The sequence below is a fragment of the Squalius cephalus genome (assembly GCF_949319135.1).
Source record: "Squalius cephalus genome assembly, chromosome: 1".
NCBI lineage: Eukaryota > Metazoa > Chordata > Actinopteri > Cypriniformes > Leuciscidae > Squalius > Squalius cephalus.
The window spans coordinates 38,360,805-38,385,364 of record NC_137122.1 but is presented as its reverse complement, the minus strand read 5'-3'; the positions used below and the strand labels follow the sequence as shown (position 1 = coordinate 38,385,364).

Here is a 24,560-nt window from a genome sequence, read left to right as displayed (position 1 = left end):
TTTATATTTCAAGTTTTGACTGCAAATATAACCCTGGAATTGCCCAATTTTAAAGAATTTATCCTCAACTCGTTTTGTGGTGTATGTCTACGTATTTTATAATGTTAACTTCAAATAATACTAATAGTAATTTGAAGATGTGGTAGCATTGGATCTGGACGGGAAGGATAACTCTGGGAGTTGGAAGGGGTGTGTTGCGATTCTGCCTTCTCACACCGCGACACAGGTTCGTGGATTTGAGTTTCGCAATTTGGTTTCATATTGCATATCGTTACAGCCCTAGTCATTTTAGAATGTTAAGTTCTACTTCTCTAGTTATTTTGGTGAAAGTAACTCAAAAGTAATACAGGAGTAATGTAACACATTACAATTCTGAGACAGTAATATTGTAAGGTAAAGAATTACTTTTAAATAACAGTAACAAGTAATGTATGTATAATGTATTACAGTTTGGAAGTAACTTGCACAACACTGTTCCTAAATTGCCCACTAAAAGCTGCACGGATAAATTTGCTTACCCCACAAATAGGCCTATCTATGTAAACGGTTTAGAAAAAGTTCCATCGATTCACACTTTATATCATCGCTATTATATGTAGTGTCATGTCACCCATCCCTAACATGCAGTAATGCTTTAAACACATTTGACAAGCTAGCTGTTAAAAATCAACAAAATATTTTCCCACTTGTCTGCTCTTTTATTCTTTCATGTTAACTCAAGGCAAATCTAAATAATGCACTATTTTAACTTTAATCAACAAGTAGATTTGATTATGATATCCTCACCTTATTCCAAAAAAAATTAAATAATAATAATTAGCTTGGATCCAATGCTGAGTTGTTGCCTACTGCAGCTCACATGCATGAATGTTGGGGGTTGGGGGCGTGTCTGAACTAGTTGATGCACGAAATCAGTATCTTGATAAAGAGGTTGACTGGCAAAAAGTATTTTATGTATTTTGAAAATACAAAAATACTCATCTTAAATGTAATTACATTAGTTTTTTTTTCCAAAGGCTTTAAAATACAAAATAGTATTTTGTATTTCAAATACGTATTTTAAATACATGTAGGCCTAGATGAAATACTGCCCATCCCTGCGTATATGACAGAGACATCTATTTGATGTGCGTTTTTTTAGAGTGTTTGCTCATCTGCAATACGTCTAGGACGTTCCCTGTCTCAAATGTCAAATAGACGTTTAGAAAATGTCTTTAAGATGTTTATGATTTAGAATGTATGTAAAACTGACATAAAGACGTCTATGAGATGTTGGTAAACAGCAGATGCTTTCAAGATTAAGTGATCTTTAAAATACATCTTGCAGTACATGTGCTATCTGGCGTGGTTTAGCATGGCAGCCAGTTTGAAAATAGCCTATTGCTTTACCTATGCAGCAATACATACGTTTTCTTCAAATTCTGAATGGATCATCGCCCAGAAAGCATGCATAAAAGCACTCCCTTTAGACTATAATCATGTCACTCATCTTACTTCATCGCGATTTCACAAAGTTCTGCTAATCGATTAAGCTGACTGTACAGTCTTATTTAGCCTGCATAATGTCTACACTTTTTTTTATTACGAGTTAAATTATTACGAGAGGATTTGAGTCCGCAGATCTCAGCACTGAACAAAAACTCAGGCGTTTTGAGTGGTGAGGGGATTCCAACTTAAACACGGCCATTGCATTCAAGAAATCATCAGATATGTTTGTGATTGGCTATTGCTCAACGCTACAAATGCACGTTGTAAATAGAAAAACCTCTTTATCGTGTGTGTGCTTGGTTATAATGCGCAACGCTGTAAAACGCGTACAAAGTATGATGAAACATGAGCAGATCTAAATTTAAAGGTGCACTGTGTAATTTTTAGCGGAATTGGAACCAACAGAAGTTATGGTGGCTAACAGGAAAATATGTCGTCGTCTGAGACAGCAGAGAGCAGCCAGTTACGCAATGGGGTTTCTTTACAAAGATAAATTAAGAAATTAGGTTTACTTAATTATTCAGTAAAACGATATGTTATTGCGAAAATTATTGTTACTTGTTCATCATTGTGCTAGCTTTAGCTAGCTTCTTTGCACAAAGTACAACATAGTGACGAAACATTTGTCCGTTTAGGGCTACTGTAGAAACATGTCGGCGCGTTTCAATGTAAGGGGACCGCGGTGTATGTAGATAGAAATGGCTCGTTTTAAGGTAATAAAAACATAACGGTTCATTATGTAAGGTCTTTATACCACTGAAAACATAGTTATGTATGATATTGCATTTCTGTCAACAGATCCTCCTAAATATTACGCAGTGCACCTTGCAATGCTGCAATCGACACTTTAAATTAAATTTTGATTTTAACTTTATTTTTATAGATTTAGTTTAAATGTGCAGGTGCATTTTTGGCCAAAGCCCCAGTTAATTTTATGACCCGTGGCCAACACGCTCTGCCTATGTGCGGCCTCATAATTTATATGTGGGATAGTCGGCGATCACATTAAAAATCTATGATTTTTTAAAATTATTATTTAGCCTTGGAAATACACTAACCCCCAGTTTCACAGATTAAAATGCATGTTTGAGCTGTTTTAACGGAAAGCAACTTGCACTGACACATCTTAAAATATATCAGTGCCATTGTTTTGTCTCAAGACGCACAACAGTAATGTTTTTATAAGGCATATATAAAAGCTACTTTAAAAAAAAAAAGCTACTCTGGTTTAATCTAAGCCCTGTCTGTGAAACCAGGCCTAAAACTATAAGAATATAGAATAAGAAAAAAAAATATTTAACTCAGCTATTTAACTTGTAACATTGACCATTTAAAAGGGATAGTTCTCCCTCATGCCGTTCCAATCAAACATATTTTTTTAAACTGTTAGTAATCAAACAGTTTTGGTTACCATTGACATACAGTGAAAAAACCTGACTGAAACATTTCTCAAATTATCTTCTTTTATATTCCACAGAATAAAGTCATACAGGTTTGAAATGACATGAGGGTGAGTTTTTTTCCCCCTTTAACTCTTTGTATTTGATTTTCATATTACCACTGAAGCTCACAAGATGCTTTTAAAAACATGCTGGATAACATGATCATCATGCTTGTGGCTCAAACGGCGCTGCCATTAAAGCACAAGTGGGACAAAATAAGGACCATAATTTGTAATAAAAATTGGGAAACGGAGAGAAAAATATGAAAAGAAATACTTTTTAAACATTTGTCAGCAGTGTGAGTGGGGTACTGATAGCAGCACCAAGAATGGAAAGTGTTAAATCCTGCTCAGAGCACTTTCTCCTGACCATACTCAATTTAAGCAAGGCACTTCACCTCTGAAGCCCTGGAGGTCTTATGACTACTCCTGTGGTCTGATCCCTCTATGTGTCAGATAAGGCTAAACCTTAAATTCTGTGAATAAGAGGATGCATTCAGCTCTGTGTAACCTCACTCATGTACTCACAATCATGACCCGGTTTGCCAAATGCACATTCCTTTGGAATTGTGTAAGAGTCAGAAACTCAAAACAGTGAAAGCAGAGGAAGATGAACATGTGGGATTTCAGAACTAAAAAGAGTTTTGCGCACAACAGCAAAGATTTTCTTCTTGACTCTTTTATTTCGTTCTTTTTTTTGTGTGTGTGTGACAGTAGTCATAATGTCGTGCCCTGAACATAGTGTTGAAGTGTCTCTCCTTCTAGTTGGCAGAAAAGGAAAAGAAAAACAGCTAGAAACAGAAAGAAATTAACAACCTGAAGTTGCATCAAAGTGATTTTCCTCCCCAGAATATGCAATTTTTTTGTTTGTTTTAAAAAATAGAGCATAAAGGAATATATTACTTTAAAAAAGATTTATCTGTACTCGTGTTTTTTCTACAAAACATTTCATTTTTTGAATTCCTGCAGATGACTTTTTATCAAACGCTGTGGCATGCACATTGCACATGCAGTTCTCGAGGTAAATGCTTTTCTACATTTTTTTTTTCTGACAAAACCTTGCGTGTTTTTAGTTTCTTCTTTTTACAGTGTGACTCCCACATCGGCATTGTATTTTTAAGTGTCACTTGTTTTGCCAAACATGAGGTTGTTAGTAACGATGAATTATGACAGACGATGAGAAATGTCGATGTCCTATCCAGACAATCGCTTGTCTTTTACCTCACAGCCACACACACACACACACACACACACACACACAGCAAGACGCTGAGGGAACATCATGCATGCAAATTAGGATGACTGAAAATCATTCACGTGTTGATTTTTGTCAAACGCATCCTCATGGACCTGATCACAAACGTATACAAACACACATTGCTCACAAACACACAGACACATGATTTCCTTATACGCCTGTTGCAACTCAAAACGGGTTTGTATTGCATATAGATACTCTCCATATAAAAACTCAAGTCACTCAAGCTAAATGCCTGTTGTGGATAAAATAAATCAAGAGAAAGACTGTTTTTCACTGCAAACCAACACACTGCAGCTGTATAAATGTGTAAAGAGACGTGCAGTCTAAATAATGCTGAATAAGGCACTGATTAATCTCAGTAATAAGAATGCAGTTCTCAAAGAAACAATGACCACAGAATCTAGTAATGCTCAACTAGCAAGGGGAGACATGAAACTTGGATTCTGTATCTTGTGTTTACATCCTCTAAGACAATACTCACCAGTTGTGGGCACACTTATACATAGAGTCTTAAAGGAGAGCCACAATTTCATCAGTAGTGCTACATACAGGACTCACTCAAGTGGGACTGTACGTGAAAATGTGGTAGTAAATGCTACATACAGCGTCTAATTTGCACATGCTGCAAAGTTGGACTCGATCGGCAGCGTGTCTGTGTATGCGGAGTCATTCCACAGAGGATTCTGCCTCGTAAAGAATACTGAGATGGCAATGGTAATGTGGGCCGAAGAGACACAAAGATCAGTGGGACACAAGAGACAAGTTTTGGCAGAAAAGGCCCGGTCATTGTTTCACCCATGCAGTTTGATTGGCTGTGTTACATGTTCCTGTGCAGTTTGACTGGCTGTGTTACATTTCCTGAACACAGAACGGTGCACCATCGGTGACAGACACATATTACGACTCTCAATGTACAGGTCATTGACAAACATGGAACAGAAAAAGGTGAGACTGACAGAGCCAGAACCTCTGGCTGCCGAACAATGTGGATCACAGCGCCATCTGCTGATTGAGTAGAGGTAGTGGAGCTCAGTTACCTTCTCACATTTACCTACACATTGAAATGTCTTAGGGATTTTTTTTTTTAGGTCAGTTTAAAGCAATGGTTCTCAAGCTTTTTGATTTGAAGGCCCCCCATTTCTGGCATGTCTTCTATAATCATGACAAAGCTGCTTGTTTTGTATCTTTTTGGGGGGAGTTTTAATTAACTACAATTTATTATGCGATTAGATTATTTGAATATATCAAAACTAATTCATTTAATAATTGAAGTCATTGTTTACTTCTGGCCCCCTGGTTGAAAACAACTGGCTTAAAGGTATAAAATAAATAAATATTAATAAATAATTATAAAAAAATAAATAAAAATCAGCATTTAAAAGGAAGATTTATGACAGTAAAGATTTTTATAAAATATAAGATTTTTACGCCAACCTAATTGATTCTTGTTAACTAACATCTAAACGCTCTTTTTAATATCGAAACGTCTTCTAAGACGTTTATATCATGTTTCTATCAAAATGGTTGATAACTAGTCAGCTCTTCCTCTACTTTCTTTTTCATTTTTTTTTCCTTCTTGATAAAAAGTGTTCACAGTTACAGAGACTTGAGATCAGATGCATGCTTCAAACTGTCATTAACGCTCACTGATATGGCTGAGAAAGTGTTTCCATAGAAACAGTCCAAGTCGTCGAGCTACCGAGGACGTCAGCTGAAGGTCAGATGGGTTTCTGTCATGGCCCATAATGGATCACTATCACAGAGCTCCACACACCATCTACACAAAACTCACATGAAAACAAGTATGGCAATACAAAGAGTGGCAGTCAAATACAAAAACAGGTAGAAAATGAAATTAAAAGCATCATCATCATCATTATCTTCATCATCACTTATCATTACTTATTTATGTGATCATCTTTATACACACATTGTCATTATCAACATGAAATCATATGTAAAGATGGAGAGGTTCTCTCTCTCTCTCTTCTCCCCCCATATATCTCTCTCTCTCTGCATGTACCCTGGAAGACTGGAAGAGCATGTTTATTCATCCTTTGCCTGTTATATGTTTGTATATTTTATGTGCTACTATATCTGCATTTTTGTGCAAGTGAGCAAATTATCTATACAGTGATAGAGGAATGTAAATAAAATGTTATCAAATGTCTCAAGCTTAAAAAGTAATTGTGCTATCTGTTTTCACAATCTTTATTGTATGTGGTATTTGGCACCAAATCTGGTACAACAAAACTGCGAACATCTCTCTGGTCACCCTTTTACTAGTAGTTTGAACGTTAGCAATGGCTTCATCTCCCCTATCCCTCAGGAGAGAGGGATCTCAGAGAGTCGAGAGAGAGAGAGAGACGGGGGGGCGTCGACGGGAGAGAGAAAGAACGTCACGGACATGACAAAGGAGCCAAAGAATTTATCCCCCCTTCCCCCTTTTATCCAAAGTTTCTGTGTATTTTTTAACTTGTTTTTTTTTTTTTTTCAATCATGCAGGATTTCCAAAGGATTTATTTTTTAGGAGTTCAAACAAAGCTGGGCAGTGAAACAGAAGATTCAAACTCCAGTGTTTCCAATGAGAAGCAGAAGACGAAGCCGAAGAAGAAGAAATAGTGAGGAGCTTTGCGTTTTTCTCTCCTGTTTTGTCTGTTTGTTTATGATTCTTCTTTCTTGCGTTTGGGGGGCTGAAGTGCAGGGTGGGCTTTCCTATTTTAGTTCAGGTGAGTTCACCTCCATCTCCCACCCACAACTTACCCGCACGCCTCCCCCTCAACTGGGATAATTATTAACAGTAAACATAGATGATAAAACTCATCGATATTTCCCAGCATCTGGACTGATTTTTGCAATAAACGAATCTCCAGTCAAGTTCTGTGAAATAAAAAGTGATCCACCTTTTTTTTTTAAACGAGTGCTAAAGAGTTTGTAGCGTCTCATTTCCGGAGGGACTGCATGAAATGTCCTGGGGGAAAAAGTTCAGACATTCCTCCTCCTTATCAAAACATTTTTTGTATTCTTCAGAAAAAGGCTAGGAACAGGATTTCATATTCGTTTGTCTTCATATTCACTGTCAGCGGTCCGTCGCTTTCAGGGAAACACTTGGCAGCAGAGGAAATGGAAAAGAAACAAGAAATAGAAAGAAACGAATCATGCCTTGATTTCCCCTGTGGACATTCAGCGCACTGCCAAGTGTTTCCCCGGACAGATCTGCCAATCCAGCGAGAGTATTGTTTTACTGTGAGCCTACGCTCTGCGTGGTGGCAGTCCGTTCCAGAAAAGTGCGGAAGGACTCGCCCCTCCCCGTCCCAGAGGCTAGCACCAGTCATCCTCATCAGTCTCACTGTAGGGTTCATGGAGGCCCTTCCTGGGCCCTCTGGGATGAGGAGGCTTATGCGTTCCCGGGTGGGTGGGGGCGTGGTGGTGCGGAGAGGGCGAGGACGAACGGTAGCCGTTCGGCATGCGCCGCGGGTGGCCCTGAGAGGGGGTGCTGTGGCGGGAAGTCCTGGGGGAATGTGGGTGAGGGTTGCCCTGCACAGGGCTTTGCTCGTAAGATGGAGGCTCGTTGTGATTGAACTCGTAGTCTTGGTCGTCGTAGAAACCGTCGCCCTCCACACTCTCCGTAGGACCAGGGCCCCAGTGCGCATGACGGGAGGAGCGGGGAGAGCCGTGGTGGGGAGGCGACGAGTGGTGGTGAGGGGGAAGCGGGGGCTCGGGGCCAGGCGGACTGAACCGCCGGGAGGTCGGGGTAGGGAGTCGGTTCTGCTGGCCGGGAGGGGGGGTGCCACCGATGGGCTTACGGACCACGGGAGAATAGGTGACGTGGGGCCGGGGCGTTGCAGGGGTTTGGGGTAGCTGACGCCGGCCGCGGCGGGGAGTGCTGGTCCCGGAGGTGGAGGGGACTGGACTGCCGCTTACTGAACTACTGCCCTACATGAAAATGGAACAAGGCAAATAAAACAGAACCACAAAATTAACCACACAACAAGAAGAAAGACAGTAGGAGGTGACACACACAAACACACACCGCAGTAAGAGAGGAGAGAGCGCAGTCATAAAAGAGAGAGAGACAGAGAGAGATGCAAGAATGAGAGACATTGCAAAGCAGTAGAGCAAAGCGACCGATGCAAACAGCCATAAAATAAACGACCAAAATTAAGCAACATATCACAGGGAAAAGAGAGGACACAAGGAAGAAAAAACAAACAAAAAACAAAAAGAATTGAATTCTGTTGCAGCTGTGAAAATAACTTCAGGTTTGTTCTTGACAAACTAGGCTAGTTAATGACAATTCAAATGAAACTGAAATTTAAACTGATCACATCATTTTTGGGCCGGACCAGATATTGTCACAATATTATTTAGATAACAGACAGCATAAAATGACTCAACAACAGACCTAAAACATGGATCTTTTAAGTTAAACATCCTGTTGTAATACAAGAAACATGCCTTCTCTGCAAAAATCATTTAATCATTTTCCCAATCAGTTGTTTTGTCTTGTTTTCCAGTAAAACAATAAAAACACAGTTTGTTTGAATGTTTTTGAAAGAAGTTTCTATGCTCATTTCTCATTGATCAAAAAACAAAATGTGAAATATTACATTTTAAAATTACAGTTTTCTTAAAATAGATTTGGGAAGAAAAAATCATTACTACTCCATTACTACTCAGTGTCACATGATCCTTCAGAAATCATTCTAATATACTGATTTACTGTTTAAGAAACATATCTATAAAATATATTTGCTAATTTTTTTTTTGTGGTTTAACATTATAAATATCTTCACTGTCACTTCTGATCAATATAATCCATCCTTGCTGAATCCAATAATTAATTTCTTAAAAAAAAAAAAAAAAAAATCTTCGTGACCTTTTGAACGCCAGTGTACATACATAAACTTGGGAGATATAAACACACACACATACACATGCTCACACAAATCCACATCTCAGTACCAACTCCCAAGTCACTGTTTGCTTCAGCATCAAATTCCACTGAGCTTTAAGACCCTGAATGAAATGCAGTTCAAAGTTGGGCAAAACTCGTACACACACACACACACACACACAAAACAATACCCCGTAATGACAACGTGAGAGAAGTTTGTTTGAAATCTTTACAAATTTTGATCGGTCCAGTTGATCGGACATGATTTGGAAAGGCACACACCTGTCTTAACACTGCATGTCAGAGCACAAACCAAGCCATGAAGTCCAAGGAATTGTCTCTAGACCTCTGAGACAGGATTGTATCGAGGCATAGATCGGGCAAAGGGTACAGAACAATTTCTGCAGCACTGAAGGTCCCAATGATCACAGTGGCCTCCATCATCCGTAAATGGAAGAAGTTTGGAACCACCGGGACTCTTCCTAGAGCTTGCTGCCCGACCAAACTGAGCGATTGGGGGAGAAGGGCCTTTGTCAGGGAGGTGACCAAGAACCCGGTGGTCACTCTGACAGAGCTCTAGCATTTCTCTGTGGAGAGAGGAGAACCTTCCAGAAGAACAACCACCTCTGCACCACTCCACCAATCAAGGCCTGTATGGTAGAGTGGCCCAAACGGCAGCCCCGTCTCTCCCCGTAAAAGGCACGTGACAGCCCGCCCAGGGGACTCTCAGACCATGAGAAACAAAATTCTCTGGTCTGATGACACACAGATTGAACATTTTGGCCTGAATGGTAAGCGTCATGTCTGGAGAAGACCAGGCACCTCTCATCACCTGGCCAGCATCATGCTGTGGGGATGTTTTTCAGTGTCAGGAACTGGGAGACTAGTCAGGATCGAGGGGAAGATGAATGCAGCAATTCCATTTAACCTGATGGAGCTTGAGCGCTTCTGCCAAGAAGAATGGGAGAAACTGCCCAAAAATAGGTGTGCCAAGCTTGTAGCATCATACTCAAAAAGATTTGAGGCTGCAATTGGTGGCAAAGGTGCTTCAACAAAGTATTGAGCAAAGGCTATTTTTTTTTTCTTTTCGTTTTTCATTTTTAATAAACTTGCAAAGATTTCAAACAAACTTCTCTCATGTTGTCATTACGGGGTATTGTTTGTAGAATTTTGAGGAAAATAATGAATTTAATCCATTTTGGAAAAAGGCTGTAAAATAACAAAATGTGGAAAAAGTGAAGCACTGTAAATACTTTCTGGATTTTTTTTCTTTGTAAATGTAACTTTTCCCCCCCTTTAAAAAAAAAGAAAAAAGGATGCTTTGATCATTTTACCAGAAAACTGTGAAGACAAAAATACTGATTAAGAGTTTTTTTGTTTTTTTTTACTTCAGTGCTGCAGAAATGCTCAACTGTGATAAGATTCATTATGAGCACATGTTCATTATGAATGAATTGCCCACCTGTCTGTGAGTCAGGCACTCTCTGCCCTCACTCGGTGAGCGGGACCAGCGGCGGTCTCCCTCTCTAGACTGTCTGTGGCTGTAGTCCCCTCGTTCTCTCTCATGTCCGTAGTGCTCCTTATCTACAGAACTGTGGTGGTGATGGTGATGATGGTGGTGCTTGCGGTCTTTGGCCCGGCCCCGGTCTCTCTCCTTGGATGGCAGGTCTCCTGACTGTGTGGTGGTGCTGAGATCAGTACCAAGACCTGCTAGGCCACAGCCAGAGAGAGAAAAATGGTACTAGTATTAGCTTCTCCTATTCTGTTATACACAGAAATATATGGGCCATTCTACAGAACTGGTTCAAAGTCAGAGTTGGAAACGTCTTGCAAAAATGTGTCTTTTTCCACAAATTTTGTATATATGCAAATTGTATAATATCCAAGGTACACATTTCTAGTGCAGTTAATTATCATATTGTATTTTCAGAAGGTTTTGGACTATTTTTCCTCTCCCCAAATTTGTCACTACCGAAACACAATAATAAATAATTTAATAAGAAGGCTTATGTTGACCTATTCATATTTTGTTTACATCTACCTTGTAAACATATTTTTTGCTATTTTAAAAAAAAGTTTTCACAGGTAAATCAGTAACAATTACAATTTTAACAATATTTCATTTATAAGATTTGTTGTATTATGAATAAGTTAATCATACTGATTTCAAAGTTAAGGATTCATTAGTTTGAATATACATTGAACCAAACACTATAATAACATCTTAGTTGATAATTCAATATACTTTATTTTAGACAAAACATCCATGTTTCGGTCATGACGGCACATGTATTGGTAGCGACCACAATCCATTACAGAATTTTAACTCACATACTAAAACATACCAAGATACTAATGATTTGCATAACTGTACGAAAGTTTTGTTTATTTCCCCCAAATAAATGATTATGCTTTTGTCACTACCAAAACAATGATGACGTTATGGTCATGACTGTTTCGGTAGTGACAATTTTAGCTATTTTTGAGCCTAATTCAAAGATGCTAATCAGCACATGATTAACTAGCACAGTTCTGAACAGTTGTACACACACACACAACAACTAAATTTTATCGAATAATACTCAAAAAACCATGATGTCACAACCGAAACTTAACCAAATGTTTCGGTAGTGACAATTTAAGATACTTATGAGCCTAGTTCAAAGATGATAACCCCGCACATGGTTATCTAGCACAGTTCTGAACAGTTGTACACACATAAAAACAAAATTTTATGGAATAGCACCCAAAAAGTTTGCTTAATTGCAGAAAAAAAGGTGTTTGGTAGTGACGTTCCTTAAAGTTACACACAGATTTTCAGACTTTTGAACACATTTCCCTCAAAATGATGGTACAATGAAAGAGAAGCTATGAGAGAGAGGCACACAGGAATATTTCCTGATCAAAAATGTAGGGGTGTGGTTAAAATCAGTCTCAGCCAATGGACTAAAACACACACTGTTTCGGTAGTCACTTGAAAATGTGGGAAACATTTTTTTATTAAAGTTTTAGTGATTTAAAAATAAAATACAAAATAAATGACAATATCATTTTCACAAGCTGAGATTTAGGGGTTAGGGTTCGGGACAGCCACCTCCCAATTGAAAGTACCCAATAAATGATGATTTTATACAGTACCAGTCAAAAGTTTGGAAACATTACTATTTTTAATGTTTTTGAAAGAAGTCTCTTATGCTCATCAAGCCTGCAGTTAAAAAAAACAACAACAACAAAAAAAAAAAACCAGTAATATTATGAAATATTATTACAATTTAAAATAATGGTTCTCTTTTTTAATATATTTTAAAATGTAATTTATTTTTGTGATGCAAAGCTGAATTTTCATCAGCAAGTACTCCAGTCTTTGGTGTCTTATGATCCTTCAGAAATCATTCTAATATGATGATTTGATACTCAGTTATTATCAATGATGGAAACAGTTGTGCTGTTTAATATATTTTTTTGGAATACTTTTTTCAGGATTCATTGATGAGTAAAACGTTAACAGCATTTATTCATAAAAACAGCATTTATTCAAAATAAAAACATTTCTAACAATATAAATCGTTACCATCACCTTTTATCAATTTAACGCATTCTTGTTGAATTAAAGTACTAATTTCTTTAAAAAAAAATAGTTATTGTTCCCAAACTTTTGAACGGTAGTGTATATTGTTACAAAAGATTTCTATTCTAAATAAATACTGTTCTTTTTAACTTTTTATTCATCAAATAATCCTGAAAAAAGTATCTCAGGTTATAAAAAAAAATATTAAGCAGCACAACTGTTTCCAACATTGATCATAAATCAGCATATTAGAATGATTTCTGAAGGATCATAAGACACCAAAGACTGGAGTACTTGCTGATGAAAATTCAGCTTTGCATCACAAAAATAAATTACATTTTAAAGTATATTAAAAAAAGAGAACCATTATTTTTAAATTGTAATAATATTTCATAATATTACTGTTTTTTTTTTTTTTTTTTTTTTTTTAACTGCAGGCTTGATGAGCATAAGAGACTTCTTTCAAAAACATTAAAAATAGTAATGTTTCCAAACTTTTGACTGGTACTGTATATTAAGCTTACTGATATTTTAAATTATACTGTGGGATTCAAAAGATAATAGAGGGATCTTTGTAAACATCTAAAATTTTAACTCTTAAATGCTTTTTAAATGTGTTTTTTTTTTGGTTGTGGGACAGCAGTTTTCACCAATTCTGTAGAATGGCCCATATATGCTTTCGTCTCTGACCTGTATCAGCATCAGTGTAGCGGCTCAGGGACCGCTCTGACGCGCGGTGACTGCGGTCTCGATGGCGATGCCCATGTCTGTGACCCTCTTCTGGGATGACCCTCTCCATGGCGTAGTCCTCACCCCGCAATGAGCGGCCTGGACGCCCGTGTCCCAGAGATGAAGCTGAGCGCTTCATAGGACTGTTATCGGTGATGGTCTGCTGAAAGAGTCGGCACAGGACAGAGAAAGAGGTAGGGAGAGAAAAGAAAAGGGAGCGAAGGAAGAGAGAGTTTTCTGTTTATTGGAAATAGATGGGTCTGGAAGATTTGAGAAGGGAGCTTCATTTCTGTAGTATTTAGTAACGGCAGGCAGATGGTCGTGCGAATGTACGGCCTTGTTTGCACCTGGTATTAACATCCGTCTCGGGTGATCCCGACACAAGTGGTCAGCTGAGACTTATGAGTCTCCTGTGGCCACTTTTGATAATATAATATATTGATAATATAAGGGAAACAGTATACAATTTTGTGAATATACACATCACTTGAATCATCATTCAAAAGTTTGGGGTCAGTAAGATTTAAAAAATAAAAAAATAAAAAAATAAAAAATATATATATACACATACACACTTTTATTTAGCAAGGATACAATAAATCAAAAGATTTTTACTTTAAATAAATGCTGTTCTTTTTAACTGAAAAAACATCTCTCAGTTTCCATGAAGTATTAAGGAGCACAATTATTGATAAGATTTTGGAGCAACAATTCAGGATATTAGAATGATTTCTGAAGGATCATGTGACACTGAAGACTAATGGATATATCTCCAAAAACAACAAGTCATGCTATTTTACATACTTTTGCTTCTCAAGTAAATTGATCTTGTTTTAAGGATATTTTTTGATATTTTTATTGGAAAACAAGACAATCACCCTGCTTACATCTGTAGATAGTGCAGACCATTTGTTATCTACCCAAACATATCTTAATACCAGGTGTAAATGGGCAATATGATGACTTCAAACTTGTGTTAAATTCTGCAGGTCTGGGAGTTGGTGTGATTTTATTGTGTATGACCTGACGAACACACTCAGCCGATACCAGCGAACAAATAAACAAAATCACCATTCACCATGCAGAGACCGAGAAGAGGAGAAAGATAGAAAAAATATGAAAAAAAGAGAGAGAAACTGAAAGATAGCTGCAAAAGGTCGTGCCCCGCATGCATCCAGGACTGAATCTATGAAGTCAAAATACTCATTGGTTATAAAAACATTCTACTACAACATTTGAGAGAAGCACATTTCTTCCAGCAGACCCCTCTATCCATCACTCACAGTCATGCACACCGCAAAGAGTGAAGAGAGGGGGCTGTCCAGGCTTTAGAGAGAATGTGTGGGGCAACACCACATATATGGTCTAGGAAGAGGGACGTGCAGAGTGGGGTGGTTTGCAGTGGCTCAAGCCCTGGACCCTTTGCTCTAGTCTGATTAGAGCCTTTCCATCTCAAAAAAGCATGAAATTGACTGTTTTGGTGCAGCTTCACTATCAAACACCATCAACACTGACACCTAGAGTCGTGGATGGAACATTACATACCATGAAGAGTTTTCAGTTACTGATTCATTTGTAGAAATCTGATACAAATAGAAATCATACACCCATTTTGATGTGTAACCTGTAGCAAATACAGACTAGGAGAGTGCAGCAAGTCAATTTTCATTTCTCTTTTTTTGAAAACATAAACAGTGTAGAGGAATGTTACCTTACAGTTTTGCATTTTATAGAAAGCAACATGTATTATTTTTTTCTCACCCACTTCCATCACAGTAGCATTATATTTTTAGGTTTTTTATTTTTTATTTAAAATTATATGTTTTCATTTATATTATTTATTTCCTGAGGACAAGTGGTTGTTCCTTCATCATGCATTCAACAACTATATTCCAGTATAGATGTAAGTGTTACTCAATAACACATCCAAACTTTTCTAAAAATAATAAAACAACAAATAAAATTAAAAAAACGCCTTAGAAAGTCCCTCTTTTCTCCCAGTGACACATTGAAAACCAAAACGTACATCTCTGCGCAGCAACACAGTCACACGCTCACAGTCATAGCACAGATAATTGCAGACTCACGCACAAAGACTGTGGAGACATATGCATATACATGTAACATGCACATGAGCACAGCACATAATGAGTGTTGCAAAGCACAAAGATAGCAGATATAAATTAGGAGGAGGCAGACAAGGAGTTTTGTGTGGTTTTATCTGCACACAAATCTAAAAATATGTCTGTGCTGTACAAATAATAATGCTATATATATATATATATATATATATATATATATATATATATATATATATATATATATATATATATATATACATATGTACATATACACATTCATTATTCAACCCCCATTGCAAATCAGGTTTATTGGCAAAAAATAATTCTCAAAATTATTCAACCCCCTGAATAGAATCCCTCACAATAGCACAAATCTGCAAAACAGGATTTGTCTCAAGCATATGCAACCATATTTCTGAGAAGACAGGTTCAGAAAAACCCTCGAGTGACTGCAAAAGACCTGCAGCAAGACTTGGTGGACACAGGCACTCAGGTTTCAGCTTGCACAGTAAGGCGAGTACTAAACGCATGCGGTTTCCATGCCAGAACTCCAAGACGTACACCACTACTGACCCAAAAGCACAAGAAAAGTGCTCAAACTCATTTAAATAAGCCACAGAAGGGATTCTGTTCTGTGGAGCGATGAAACAAAACTGGATCTTTTCGGCCCTATGGATCAGTGATATGTCTGGAGGAAGAAGAATGAAGCATCTGCTGAAAAGAACACTCTTTCTACAGTTAAGCATGGTGGTGTATACCCATGAAGTATCATTTCATTGAAGTATCAGGAAATCCTAGGAGAAAGCGTCATGCCGTCAGTGAGGAAGCTGAAGCTTGGGGGTCATTGGACCTTCCAACAGGACAATGATCCCCAGCATACCTCAAATTCCACCAAGGCTTGTTTGCAGAAGAAGTCCTGGAAGATTCTACAGTGGCCATCACAGTCACCTGACTTGAAACCCATAAGGGCTTTTCACGCTTGAAATAGTTAACCCTGGGTAAACAGAATCCTGGGTTATCTTTATTCACGTTTATCACTGCTCATACTATACCTGGGGTATAACAGTTAATCCTGGGTATTCATAAGCTGCAGTTTCACACTGCACATTCCTAAACCCTGGGTTAAAGTCCTTATTTGCATATTTGCAGTGTCAGTGTTACTGACTAGACGAACACAGCATGTGACCTGCTTACATAAAAGCTCTAGCATTGCGCATCCTCATGTTACACATTGCCACCGGCGGCGCCAGGGGGGGTCTTGGGGGGTCTCAAGACCCTCCCAAAAAACGCCTTGACCCCCCACCCCCTTCCTGATTAAAAATATATATATATCCGGGATAAAGATTTAAAAATGTTTCTCTTCAAACTACGCAGAAAAATAATAATTAATAATTTATTTGACATAAAAAAATATAAACATAAGAATCACTGCGACGCCCCATGAACGTCGCTGCGCCTTGCGTCATTGCGTTCAAGGTGCTGCCGCGAGCCCGCAAGAGCTGCTACAGCTATAGCTTGAAGCTAAAAATGGATCGCTTTGTTGGACAAAAGAGGAGCAGAGAAGATGCCAGAAGGAAACTGGACAGAAGTATGGCAATCAAAAGGTATAATAATATGAGAATAATAACGAGAGTATGATAATTATGGAAGCTTGTTTCCGCCACAGAATAAAACATTTTAAAAGATAATTGCGACTTTTTATCTCACAATTGCGAGTTTACATCTCGCAATTCTGTCTTTATTTCTCAGAATTGCGAGATATAAAGTCAGTATTTTTTTTTTTTTTTACCTTAGAATAGTTTATATCTCACAATTCTGACTTTATAACACGCATTTGCGACTTTATATCATGCAATTCTGACTTTATATCTCGCAATTCTGAGGAAAAAAGTCACAATTCTGACTTGATATATCGCAATTGTGAGATAAAAAGTCAGAATTGCGTGAAATAGTCGCAATTGCGTGTTATTAAGTCAGAATTGCGAGATATAAAGTCAGAATTGCGTGAAATAAAGTCACAATTGCGTCTTATAAAGTCAGAATTCTGATTTTTTTCTCGCAATTGCGACTGTCACGCAATTCTGACTTTATAACACATAATTGCGAGTTTATATCTCGCAATTCTGACATCTTTTCTCAGAATTGTGAGATATAAACTCACAATTGTGAGATATAAAGTCCAATTCTAAGGGAATTCTAAGGGACTGTTCGTTATTTATTTAAGGGGCCACCGGAGGAGTTTTGAGATCTGTTGTCAAAAAAGACATGACCCTCCCTTCGCCAGCAATAATTTTTTCTATGACCCTCCAAAATGATTGTGAAAAAAGGCATGACCCTCCCCGATAATTTATTGATTAGCCTAATTCTGTACTGGTTTGCGCTTGGCAAAGATGTTCAGATAGCCATTGTTTGTTTGTTTTTTAAACCATAAACTCTTGCTTTCTCATCTGGCTGTAACGATAGACCAAACCTACGATTCGGTTCGTATCACGATTTTTTATTTTAGATTTGAAAAAAAATCATGTTTTCGGTGCTGATGTGGTGTGACGCGTTCAACATGTGGGTGGCGTTGCGAATAAAGCATCTAAAAGCTGTCACAAAGAACCGGCAAAAGTAATGATTATTAATATGTCATATATAGCTAGACATTTTAATTGTTTTTAATAAACAAGTGTTTTCTGTGTCTACTGCAAAGATGAAGTTGACGATGCGTCGCGATCTTCTCAGGACGCGCCAGAGAGAAATGTACATTTCATAAGGAGAAAGCAGTCTGTTTTCCTTCGTTTTGAATTGTTCTGCATGTTTAAAAGTAGACATTTCAAGCTTTCTATATATTTCTCAGGTCTATGAGGCAAGTAGCATACCTTACGCTGAGTTTCGGTTCATTTAAGAGTCCAGTTCACTCGCCCGCGCCTCCGTGTCATGATTATCTATTTTCTACTATATTTAGACTACTTCTTATTTATTAAATCCAGATGAAACATTGATTAAAATTAAGATAAAATTAATAAAAAAAAAAATGAAATTCACTTTAAAGAAAGGCTTTGTGCTTTCTGTTTGAGGTCTCTGTGCAATTTTTAAAGTCGCTTCAGAGCAGTCATGTCCGTGCGTAATGGAGAACTGTCACGTCCGTAATTTATTTATTTTATTTTTTTTTCACATAAATGCAAACACGAAAAATAAAATAAAAATAATATCAAATTTAATTTTCTGTGGAGGCCGATCTTTATTCATCCGGTGGGTATATATATTTTGGTTTGCACAGTGTAATTTATAGAATTACTAAAAAATATTTTGCCACCTAAAAGTTAAAGATTTGTTTGTGTCACGTCACATGTGTATTTCCCTCATATTAAATATAAAACGCATGTGTAGACTGATATTTTTCTAATGTCTTGACTCCTTTCAGACGTTTCAAATAAATGCATTTTCTGAGAATTTTTATTTTAAGTTTTGACTGCAAATGTCACGTCCATTCACTGGAATCGCCCAATTTTAACGAATTTATCCTCAACTAGTTTTTGTGGTGTAGGTCTATGTATTTTATGTTAACTTAAATAATAGCCTACTAATAGTGATTTAAAGATGTGGTAGCGCTGCGAAGATCGCGAGTCGTCAACTTCATCTGTCTAGCCGACACTGATATAAAAAATAACTGTTTTATTAGTAAACAATTAAAATGTCTCCTGCTATATTGAACATATTTGCCTGTTCCTTACAAAACACTGACAGTGGGGTTTTTGACTGTTTTTTTTTGTTTGTTTTTTTTGGAGCAGCTGCGGACAAATTATTTCGACACACACACACACACACACACACACACACACACACACACACACACACACACACACACACACACACACACACACACACACACAATATTGATAAACAAATTTCATTTAATTTATTGTTTAATAAAATTAAAAGCCTATTATTTTTAGTTTATTAACAGCAACAACAGCTGTAAAGATGAAGTAGACGATCGCCATCTCCGTAGTAGTGAACACGCCTATAGAGAGAAATGCACACCATTACATAACCAGAGAGTAGCCTATTTCTTTTCGTTTTAAATTGTTAAAAAGACATTTCAAGCTTTCTTAAGGTATATTTCATGTATGTGAGGCATATGCTGAGTTTCGTTAAGTTAGGATGAGATGCGCTCCTGTTTACGAGAAGTGCAAGTGACCACGCGGGCGCCTCTATGATTGTGTTGTCTGCTATATTTGGTATTTGGCAATTGGTTGATAAAAAAATATATATATATTAAAATTAAGATACAATTTATACAAAACGAAATTCACTTAAAAAAATCGTTTTCTGCAAAACAAAACTTAATTAAGTGGTCAAAATCATGTCTGACCCGCTCCATGTCTCTCGATATTGCGTATACTCGTGTGTGCGGTTCACTTTTCATAATCAACATAGATGAAAAAATAACATTATTATATTTTAACAAAAATGAAACTAAATGAGCTTATTTAATGGTAACAACACAGTAGGCCTAGGCCTACAGACTCTGTATTTGTACAAATTGCTGCACATTCATTTTATTCTGAATTTTGCACACACAAGTTGAAAGGCATTTGTTTGTGCATGCATGTAAAACATATCTGCAACATTTATCAAGTTCACTGATAATTATGCGTGCATTTATTAATTATTATCTTAATGAATAATGTAACAAGGACGAAGCATGTAAACTTTTTGTTTAGAATTTGGATCGATCATCGCAAATAGATCCGAATGAAGAAACGTACAAAACCATAGGCTATAGAAAATGGGTGGGCCCGGACCTAAATGCCCACCCGGGCCCAATGGTAGCGCCGCGGCTGGTGGTAGCCCTACATCTTACACATCGTGGAAACAAAATAAGAATGGAAACTAAAATATGGTAGTATCGCGCTACAGCGCACATTCTATCAGCAGTTCTGGCGCCTCAGTCCCAATACTGTTAAACTCGACGTACGTTCACATCACATGTTAATGCAGCGGTAGAGTTACACTCACAGGACACTGCACTTAACAAAAGTTCATTATTTGCTCGTGCTTTAAAGCTTTGCCGGGTAAACATTTCTTTGGCATTCTGTTCTGACATGATGCACTTTTTCTAAGCGCGAACTGAAGCGCGCACTGTCAAACAGCGCCAAACTGGATTTTTGTTGGGTCAGACCTATCTGATATCGAAGGGGGGCTGATAACGCGAGATCAACATGGAGCTAAATGGAAAAAAATAGCACCAAACAAGCCACTTTGAAATGTTGCTGTTTTAATGAATATAAAAGTTGGGTGACCCTCCCCCTAGACTAAAAAAAGTTGGATGACCCTCCCCTCAACAAAGAATAAAAAGACATGACCCTCCCCTATTTTCCTCCGGTGGCCCCTTCCATAAATACCGAACTTTTTTCTAAGGGACTTTTTTTTTTTTTTTTTTTTTACCTCAGAATAGTTTATATCTCACAATTCTGACTTTATAACACGCAATTGCGACTTTATATCATGCAATTCTGACTTTATATCTCGCAATTGCGATTTTATTTCTCAGAATTGCGACTTTATATCTCGCAATTGAAACTTTATTTCTTTATATCTCGCAATTCTGAGGAAAAAAGTCACAATTCTGATTTGATATATCGCAATTGTGAGAAAAAAAGTCAGAATTGTGAGATAAAAAGTCGCAATTATTATTATTTATTTATTATTCAGTGGCGGAAACAAGCTTCCATAGAGAATAGATACTATTTTGTAAATATGTTTTCTGTCATGGGTGTGGCTATGGCAATTAAAGTTCGAGCATATTGTTTGCAAACTGCAATTGATTAATTAATTAAAAACAAAGTAGTTGATATGCTGTGTTGTTTTTGTTGTTTAGTAGCAGTAATATGTAGTTATTAGCCGTGTCCACTGTATTTTCTGTTGGTTTTCATGAGACCCCCCTTGAAATGACCAGTGGCCTCATTTATAAAACTTTGCGTAGGATTTGCGTCAGAAGTGGCGTACGGATGAAACATAGGACGTGCGTACGCACAGAAATATTCGGATTTATAAAACCGTGCGCACGCACATCCTACGCAGTTTTCCCTTAATAAATCACAATCAATTCTAAATGTAGCGCAGCTTTTGCGGCTTCATGTCACGCCCATAGTTGCCCATAAATAGACCGTGAAACAAGTTAATATTCATCGATTGCGAAATCATGGCAAACACAGAGGAAAACCAAGAAACGTAACTTCACTCACGCGCAAGCGTGAAGCGCATGATCAGCCATTGTGCGTCATTACGTATTGTGATGGCATCATGGCTTTTTATTACCATCCATTTGATTGCATCTGACAAGCTACAGATGTGTTATGATGATGAATTGCATAACATGCCAATATTATTGCAGAACATATTTCACTTTTCTTTTAGCAAATATGTGTTAAATTGCATTTCTGTTGTAATCTTCATTTGATTTTGTTTGTTTTACACTGCAGATCGATCAAACGGGTGTTTGTGTAGACTGTTAATTGTAAGACTTGCTTTGTGAAATCTTCATGTTATTTATGAGAGGCAGTATTGCCATTTCTTTTACACAACGATCTACAGTTTCACACACTTTCACGTGTTTCTTCCATCTGCCGACGGTGTCGCCATTTCTCATTTCACCCGTTTTTGTGCGTACGCCTGGGTCAGAGCTTGCGTGAAGGACCGCACATTTTCCCGTCAAGTTTGCTTTTTATAAATACCAATTATTGCGTAGAGAGCGGCGTACGCCTTCTTTTGTGCGTACGCAACGTTTATAAATGAGGCCCCAGGACCCCCCATTGCCCCCCCAATCAAAATTGTCTGGAGCCGCCACTGCACATTGCTTACTGTAATATCAAGTTTTTTTCCTTCACTCCAATTGTCGCTTTTTCCATCGCCTTTTGATATTTTTCCTATCATACGCAGAAACGACTGTTTATATACATCGCACGTTGTTTCAGTGACTGCCCAAAGCGCATAATGTAAGATTGGTTGTTGGTTGCTAAGCATCTAGTTGTAACATTCTAACACCACATCGTTTCGCACTGTACAAGTTCGGCACCGCAAAGTGGAGATAACACCGCAAAAGAGGTGCTTGCACTGCTCCAGAGCAGGGTTTCAAAACCCCGGTTAAAAAGTGGTGCTAACCCCGCATCTAAATTACAAGTGTGAAATGCTCCTTTACCCAGGGTTAAAAGCGGTGTTTAGAACAACGGTAACCCAGAGTTAAGCGCAGTGTGAAAAGCCCTATAGAAGATATCTGGTGGGATTTGAAGAAGGCGGTTACTGAATATTATTGAACTGGAGGCCATTGCTCATGAGGAATGGGCTAAGATACCTCAGAAACGCTGCCAGAACCAGGTGTCTAGTTATACATCTCGTTTGCAGCAGGTCATAACAGCAAAAGGGTGTTCCACTAAGTACTAAAGATGCTTGCCATGAAGTGGTTGAATAATTTTGAGATTGCAGAAGTCATCAAAAGTTGTATTTTCAGTTGAATTTGGGGAAACCACTTGAAACATTTGTTGTGTTGAGCTATTTCAATTACTTTTATTTGATTTGTTCATTGCAAACAGCTGAAAGTCTGTTACAGACTGTAAAGTCTGTACATTTTGCCAATAAACCTGATTTGCAAAGGGGGTTGAATAATTTAGATTACAACTGTGTATATATATAATTTTCTTTTAAATACATATGTTAAATATTACATATGGTTCTTCCTTAATTGCCTTAATTTTTTCAGTTAATTTTGACTATTATTTCATCAAACATTTTGAATTAAGTTTGCTACAATGGCTGAAATAATGGGTATTTTAATAATTTCTTCTTTTTTTTAAAATTAATGTCAAAAAACAAAAACAACAACAACAACGTTACAGTATTGAACGTTTTTTCTAGTATTTTCTCATGAAATATTCGGGCACACATGATGTGATTTCCAGAGAATTGGCCAGAGAGACAGAAAGACAGATGTTAGAGTCAGACAGGGTCAAACAGAGTGATGACGGAGAAAAAAGTAATAATGAACGAGAGAGGTTGCACATACAGTGAGATTATCTCCCCGGTGCCGTCCTTTCCTCCTTGGCTGCTATACAGCCATTTCCATAAAAGCACAAGACACGCCAAAAATATGTCCATACAAATACACACATATGAAGCACATAGGGCCGCATTTACACAAGACAAAGCACATTAACAGTGGGTGACCCCAGGCATGAAAGAGAAGGAGAGAGAAACAGAGATTGCACTCAAAAGAAGAAAAAGGTGGAGATGGGGTTCATGCAGTAATTAGGATGGGGAGGCCAAAAACAGAGCGAAAGAGGGGAGGGAATAAGGAGAGAGAGATATATAAATAAAGAGAGAAAAGAAAGACACAGAGAACCTGGTTAGACACAGAAGCAGTGGAGACGGAAAAAGACACTTACCACAGCAGCACACAAACTGAGGGCCAGAGGCAGTGTTAGAGACACGTCACAGTACACCACACAGAATGATACGGTGAGGAACGGTACAGTGATCATCACAAGACACAGTGGCCATAGAGAGGTATTCTACTACAACACTGCACACATATACAGTACGTATAGCATGAGACCACACCAACAAAACTCTCTTATACTTGGTTTCTGAAATGTATGTAAATTACTCTCACACTGTTCTGTTCAAAAGTTTGGGGTCGATAAGTTTTTATTTTTTAATTTTTTATGAAGTCTTTTATGCTCCAAGGCTGCATTTATTTGCAATAAAATTACAGCTTAACAGTAATATTGTGAAATATTATTACAATTTAAAAGAACTGTTTTCTTTTTGAATATATTGTAAAATGTCATTAATTCCTGTGAATCTGTATTTTCAGATCTGTATCTGTATCATCATTACTCCAGTCTTCAGTGTCACATGATCCTTCAGAAATCATTCTAATATGATGATTGACAGTTGTGCTGCTAAATATTTTTCGTGGTTTAACATTATAAATATCTTCACTGTCACTTCTGATCAATATAATCCATCCTTGCTGAATCCAATAATTAATTTCTTAAAAAAAAAAATAATCTTAGAGACCCCTACCTTTTGAACGGCAGTGTACATAC

At 37.6% G+C, this 24,560-nt stretch overlaps 1 protein-coding gene across 9 annotated transcripts in view; it reads right to left on the bottom strand.

The window, feature by feature from the left end:
• Positions 1-3,587: 3,587 nt before the first annotated feature.
• Positions 3,588-24,560, bottom strand: part of cacna1aa (calcium channel, voltage-dependent, P/Q type, alpha 1A subunit, a) — a 120,986-nt gene continuing 100,013 nt past the window's right edge. For 7 of the 9 annotated variants that reach the window (XM_079865367.1, XM_079865370.1, XM_079865368.1 and 4 more), the window contains 3 exons: positions 13,346-13,547; positions 10,550-10,794; positions 3,588-8,126 (listed from right to left, as the gene is read on the bottom strand). In XM_079865367.1, coding sequence (XP_079721493.1) covers positions 7,512-8,126; positions 10,550-10,794; positions 13,346-13,547 — 1,062 coding nt within the window. In that variant the 3' untranslated portion in view covers positions 3,588-7,511. The remainder of the gene's footprint in view (positions 8,127-10,549; positions 10,795-13,345; positions 13,548-24,560) is intronic. The other 2 variants (XM_079865369.1, XM_079865374.1) reach the window with 1 other exon arrangement.